We start from the raw sequence: 6,919 nt of genomic DNA on the forward strand, positions 1-6,919 counted from the left end.
AGGGCATCCACCAGATGCCCTGCAGAAGAAATAAGCACAATATAATAATAATAAATTTAAAGTATCTGGAAGCCCTTAGGAGGGTCAGCTATGAGTCAGTTCCAACTTTACATAACACAACAGTCCAAATCGCAATGTCCACAGGCAAAAATGAGGACAATCTTTGCCCTCTTCCCAGCCAGATCTAGGTTGGGAGACCACTGCTTTAAAATCTATGGATGCAACCCTGTTCTTTCAACCATACTCGTCCTCATCCCTCCGCTCCTCCCCTCCTTTCCTTGTGATCTCACACATATTTTACTAGTTACCCTTCAATTTTTACAATAATGGTTCTATGCAGTATTTGTCCTTATGAGATTGAGTTAATTTACTCAGTAAATGCTTTCCAGTCTTTCCCAAGTTATACAGTATTTTCGAAATCATTGCTCCTGAGTGCTGCATAGTATTCCATTGTGTGAATATACAACAATTTCTCAATCCTTTCAGTTGTGGTTGGACATTTGGGCCGTTTCCATGTCCTTGCAATGATGGGTGAAGAGAGTGGTTGAAGGAAATGGGAAGGATTCAGGTGAAAAAACAGGGTAATAATGGGCAAGGTCCAATGGTAATTAATTTTGTAAAACACAATGCATGAGAATGATTGTATGAAACACAATATGAATGAATACGAACTTTGTAAGCAAACCAATACAAAATAGATTTTTAAAAATATGGATGCAACCACGTCAACAAAGGAAGTCAACAGCCTCAATTACCATGGAGTGCCCCTCCCTTCCTTCCCTAGAAGACCACCCACCTGGGTAAACCACAATCGAATGTCCCTCCCTTCCCTTCCTAAAGACCCTTACTATAAAACCTGCCCTTATCCACTTTAGGGCGTGTTATTTGCCTGGTCTGTCCCTCTGCCTGTTTCTCTCTCTACAGACCAAGGAATCCCGCCCTGGAGACCCCTTAATAAAACTGTTTTAGCTTCCTTTAAAAATAAATAAATAAATAAATAAAAAATGGATGCAGCAACTGCAATGTCATCTGTAGACGGGAGAGGGTAGCAAAGGGTCAGGAAAGGCGCTTGAGCTGGACGGAGGGACTAGGGAAAGGAAACTCAGAGGGAGGGGGCTGTATGTTTGCATGAGAGAAAGGAAGGTATGTGGGCTAATTGCATGTGCTCTTCTTCCTCTAGAAGGGTTCTTATTTCCTCACTGAGGAGTGAGAAGTGAACTCCTCCCAGTGGAGGAGCTTGTACCCATTGCATGTCTACATCCCTTGGAAGAGTCCATTTCATCAGTGTAGTCAGAGGTCTCTCAGTAGTATTTATTCCCCCTCAAAGGGGTCATGCCTCCTTAGTAAAGTGTGTCTACTAGAGTATCTCTGTCTACTAGAGGTGTTCCTTCAGTGGGGTCAATGCCCTTTTATGACATTCATATCCCATTCACAGGGTACACAGAGCTTCAGGGGGACCTTAGGTCAAGATCTGTGTTCCCTTCATGGGATTTGTATAACCTCAGTGAAGTCTTCAATAAGATTTATGACGCCTTGATTAGGTACCTACCCCCCAATGAGGTCCATCTGTGAGCTCTGCACCCCTTTGAAGGACCCTGAGTATCTTCTCGCCATTATTGAGTAGACTTTGATAGACTTTGACCACGTGGTGATTCTTGTTTCCCCCTCTTCCTTACTTTGAGTGAACTGAACTTATAGTCAGTTGGACAATACACGGAATGCACTGGTGCGGAAGGAGGCTAAGCAAGATGGGGTCACAGCCCTTTATAGGTTTCAGGAGGTAGGAGTTGCTTACTTCTGCCCTTAGAATCACTCTTGTCGTTAGATGTTCCTTCCTGCCTTGACAGCTAGTCTGTAGAGTAGGGTCTTCTTGACAGTGAGTTCAGGAAACCAGAGGTAATTGAGTCGAGATTGTGGTGTGTGTTTTACTGCAGAGAGTGCTTGGTAGAGATTGGGAGGAAGGAAATGTGAATGATTCCCCCTATTTAAATGGACTTTGGTATTTTATAAGCTTTAAGCTTTAACTTCAGCCAAACGGAGCAATAGAAACTGTAGACAGAGCAGTAGACCTGAGGTCAGAAGACCTCAGTCTGGCCTTAATATGGTCGTTACTTGCTCAGTGAACTTGTGCAATTTCCTTCCTTTCCCTGGTTACCATTTGTGGGTTTATGAGCAAAGACATGAAAGGGCCGCTTAGTTTTCACTTAACAAGCCTGCCTCTTTGGATCTGGCTGGAGGTGTGTGGTGGCAAGATATATCCTCAGGGGTGGGAGAGACTCTGAGTTGGGCCCAGGGAGACTCTGTCCTCCCACAAAAGTTTTCAAGTTTTCCTGAGAACCGTGAAGGAGGAATGGTTCTGCTCCAAATTTCTGAGAATAATTTCTGGGAGGAAAGGGTGTCGCTAGGAAAGGATCCTCCTCCATTTGACTTTCTAACTCAGTGGGGTGACTGGTTGTGCAATCAGAGCATAGGCTTAACTCAATTCCTCTAGTTAGTCCAACTGTTTCTTGCCAGAGCCTGCCCTACTATCACCCAACCTCTCATCTGGCACTCCAAGATCCCATCCCACTCCAGTCACTCCACGGCTTTGCTTCCTGTCCTATTATAGTTAGTCCTGCCACTCCCTGTCACTCCACGGGACCCACCTCCTCGCCTGTCATGCTTAGCTCCGCCTCTTCTCGGTCATTTTGGGGTTCTACCAACTCTCAAACCCAGCCCTGCCCCTTCTGCTGTCACTTACGGCCCCACCCCTTCCGGGAAGTAAACTCCGCCCCCACCCTCTGATTTTTGCCTATCACTGACTTCGCTAGATCTAGTACCGCCCCGGGCTGCCGAAGCCCCGCCTTCACCCGCAGGCCCCTCCCCTCCCAGTAGGCCCCGCCTCTAGGCTGGCCTATTCCCCCCGCCTGGGCCCTGGCGGCGACCGCAAAGGCAGCCACTGAGCTCTGAACTTGACACGATGGGGCTTCCTGAGGAGCGTGGCCGGAGCAGCGGCAGGAGCGGGCACAGAGAGGAGGCTGGAACCGGGAGCCGGGCACGGAGTTGGTCTCCGCCGCCCGAGGTCAGACGCTCGGCGCACGTTCCCTCCCTGCAGCGCTACCGCGAGCTACACCGGCGCTCCGTGGAGGAGCCGCGGGGTGAGGCCCGGTCACCGAGGGCCCGGGGGCCATCAGTGAAGAGGGGCATGAAGAATTGGGGGCGTTCCGTGGAAATAGCGGTTCTATGAGGAGCTGGGGTTCCATTAGGCAATAGGGGCCTTCTGAGAGTTCTTCGGGGTGTTGAGAGGTCCATGAGAAGAAGGGGGTTCTGTGAGGATATAAGGATTCCCCGAGAGTTCTCTGGTAACTTGGAAGATTAATGAGATATGGTTTTCCATGAGGAAGTGGGGGTTCTGTGATGGGTGCAGGGTTCCATGGACGATGAACTGAGGTTCCTTGAGGAGATGGGAAGGGGGTTCAGTGAAGATAAAGTTTCGAGAGAAGAGTTGATTTCTGAGGCATTCTAAGGGGGGACGGATGCCTTGAGGTCACAAGAACCTTCTTTGCCTCCCTTTCACACCAAACTTCAGTCATTGCATCCTGAGACCTCCACTCCAGCCTGTGCATGAACTGGGTCTGGTGAGGACCAGGATCTAGTTCTCCTCCTGCTCCCCCAAGTCCTAGAGCTAATTGGAAGGGTACTGGTGGCTCAGTGGTTAAACCACACCACTGCCAATCAAAAAGGGCAGTAGTTGGAACTCATCAACTGCTCTTTGGGAGGAAAAAAAAAGTGGCAGTTTGTTTCGTTAAAGATTTACAGCCTTGGAAGCCACATGGTGCTGCTCAGCTCTTGTAGGGAGCTGAGCCAGAAATTGACAGAAGCAAGTTTGGTTTTTTGATGTTTTGATATTTCAGAAAGGCTGTGGAAATGTCCCAATATAACACTGAACAAGTCACTACAGTATTGATTTTGGTTGGTTTTCCTTTTAATTTGGGTTGAGATTATTTAACAACTCAGAAATTCTTTTAAATGTCTCCATCTCCTTAATAAAAATGTGTGAGGTTATTCCCTACCCTTGCTCTCAGGATAAGTTATTCTTGAGTTAGATCAAAACTACATCCCAGGTGGAAGGCAGCATGTGTTTGTTAGTAGAATAAGCATGGCTCTAGAAAAATCTAAAATGCCTCTCATTTGCTGTAAAACCACAACAGTAGTAAAGAACCTATTGCCGTCTAATCATTTCTGACTCTCTGTTACAGAGAAGATTCACCATAAAATTTTCTTGGCTGTAATATTTATAAAAGCAAGTTACTAGGACTTGCTGGTGCTGCTAGATGGATTTGAACCATCAACCTTTAGGTTAGAACAGCACAAACTATTTGCACCACCCAAAGACTTAAAAATAAAAACAGAGAATTCCCAACCAATGTCTCAAAATGTTGAGAGGAAAACCAATTTGTTCATTGAAACATTTTTGAAAACCCAAAACTTGTTGCCGTGGAGTGTTTTCTGACTCATGATGACCTCTTGTGTTGAGATAGGACTGAGCTCTATTACGGTTTCCTTGGCTATAATATTTATGGAAGCCCGTTTCAAGTTCTTTCCCAATACGACTGAGTAGATTTGAACGCCAATCTTTTTGTTAGTAGACAAGTGTAAACCATTTGTGCCATTTAGGGACTTTAATTCATTCACTCACTTACTGCCACTAAGTCAATTCCAACTCATAGTAACCCTCAGTTGTGCTTCTAGGGCTAAAAATCAGTTTACTGCTAAGGAGTTGTGTTGCCAATCCCAAGTATGAAGTTTGAATCTATCAGTTGTTTCATCAGAGAAAGATGAGCAATCTCCTGTGCGATTTACTGCTTTTTAAAACCACTGGAAGGTCAGCTAACTCAGTTTTGACCCAACAAGGACATATCAACAACAAATCTTATAAGAACATGCCCATCTTTCTCCTTTGGGGACTGATAGTGAATTTGAACCAGTGAAGACCTATGATCTTTTGATTAGCTGTCCAGCACCTGGAACCACACCATCAGAATACTCCTAAAGACTTTAGGCAGATTTAAAAGTGTATCACATTCCCTGTTGTTCACGTATGTTGATTGATTGTTGATTGCCTTCAAGTCAAGTATGGCTCATAGCGACCCCATGAACAAAGGGCCTGAAGCCCCTCTACAAGCATAGACATTTATCAAAGTTCATAGTTTCTAGAGGCATGTTATTTAGGAAGTGGATGTCACTCCTGCTTCCAAACCTGTCAAAGTATGTTATTGTTATGTGCCACTGAATTGCCTGTGAGGTATGTACAGCAGGTCTGAACCCTTCCTTATCCTGAGCCAGTCTCACTAACTCTGACACACCAACCCCCATTGTTCCAGACTGTATCAATCCATCTCCTCTCCTGTACTGTCCGTCCACCCTTCTGAGCATGATGTCCTTCTCCAAGGACCAATCTCTCCTGGCCATGTGCCCAAAGTAAATGAGACGGAACTTCAGAATCCTAGCTTTCAAGGAAAGACTTGGTTTCACCCTCTCCAAGACAGACCTGTTTGTTTTCTTGGCAGTCCATGGTATGTTCAAGACTCTTCTTCAGCACCACAACTCAAAGGCATCTATTCTTCTGTCTTCTTTAGTCATTGCTCAATTCTCCGAAGCATAACAAGTAATTAAGAAGACCGTGGCCTGGATTAGGCACACTTTTGTGTCTAGACTGACAAGACTGACATCATTGCTATTCAACACTCTGGAGAGGTCCATGACAGCAGATTTTCCCAACACAATTCATCTTTTGATTTCTTGACTGCTGGTGTTAAGAGTGTTGATTGTGAAAAAAAAAAGAAAAAAAAATTAAAAAAAAAAAGAGTGTTGATTGTGGATCCGTGCAAGCTGTAATTGCTAACAACTTCAATCTCTTCTCCATCTACTATGGTGCTGCCAATGGGCCCAATGGTGAGAATCTTTGTCTCTTGATGTTGAACATCAATCCATATTGAAGACTATAGTCCTTGACCTTTTGCAGCAAGTGCTTCGGGTCTTCTTCAGTTTCGGCAAGCAAGGTTGTGTCATCTGCATATCATAGGTTGTTAATGAGTTTTCCTCCAATCTTGATGCCACACTCCTTCTCATAAAGCCCTGCTTCCCGAATGATCTGTTCTGCATATAGATTGAAAAGGTACAGGGACAGGATGCATCCCTGATGCACTCCTTTCTTTATTTTGAACTATGCAGCTCTGTTTTGAGGACTGCTTCTTGGTCCAAGTATAGGTTTCGTATGAGCACGATCAAGTGCCCTAAGATTCCTGTTTTCCTCAAGGTTAGCCACAATTTATTGTGAAACACACAGTCAAATGCCTTTGCATAGTCAATGAAACACAGATAGACACTTTTCTGGTACTATACTTTCTGCCAAGATCCATCTGACATTGGCAATAATGTCCCTAGTGCTACGACCTCTTCTAAACCCTGTTTGTATTTCCGGTAGATCTCTGTCAAGGTACCGTCAAGTTTTTTCTGGATAATTTTCAGCACAATTTTGCTAGTGTGTGATACTAGTGATATTGTTTGATAATTTCTATGCTCTGTCAGGTCACCTTTTTTTGGAATGGGAGTAAATATGGATTTCTTCCAGTCAGTTGGCCAAGTAGTTGTCCTCCAGATTTCTTGGCACAACTTGGTGAGCACATGCAGGGCAGCATCTGTTTGCTGAAATATGTCAATTGGTATTCCATCAATTCCTGGGGCTTTATTTTTTTCCAAGTCCTTCAGAGCAGCATGCACTGCCTCCTTCATCACTATTGCCTCTTGATTATATGTTGTTTCTTGAAATTCTTATGTGTTAGCCAATTCTTTTTGGTCCAATGACTCTATATATTCCTTCCATCTTTTTTTTCCCCTTTTAATGGACATTTACATTTACAGAGATTTTGGATTTCCA

General features: G+C 44.6%; 1 protein-coding gene across 1 annotated transcript in view; it reads left to right on the forward strand.

The window, feature by feature from the left end:
* Window positions 1-2,838: 2,838 nt before the first annotated feature.
* Window positions 2,839-6,919, forward strand: part of ACSS2 (acyl-CoA synthetase short-chain family member 2) — a 74,326-nt gene continuing 70,245 nt past the window's right edge. The window contains exon 1 of the mRNA XM_006881464.1: window positions 2,839-3,137. Coding sequence (XP_006881526.1) covers window positions 2,960-3,137 — 178 coding nt within the window. The 5' untranslated portion in view covers window positions 2,839-2,959. The remainder of the gene's footprint in view (window positions 3,138-6,919) is intronic.

Source organism: Elephantulus edwardii, unplaced genomic scaffold (genome assembly GCF_000299155.1).
Source record: "Elephantulus edwardii isolate Elephantulus edwardi_28Jun2011 unplaced genomic scaffold, EleEdw1.0 scaffold00015, whole genome shotgun sequence".
Taxonomy (NCBI): Eukaryota; Metazoa; Chordata; class Mammalia; order Macroscelidea; family Macroscelididae; genus Elephantulus; species Elephantulus edwardii.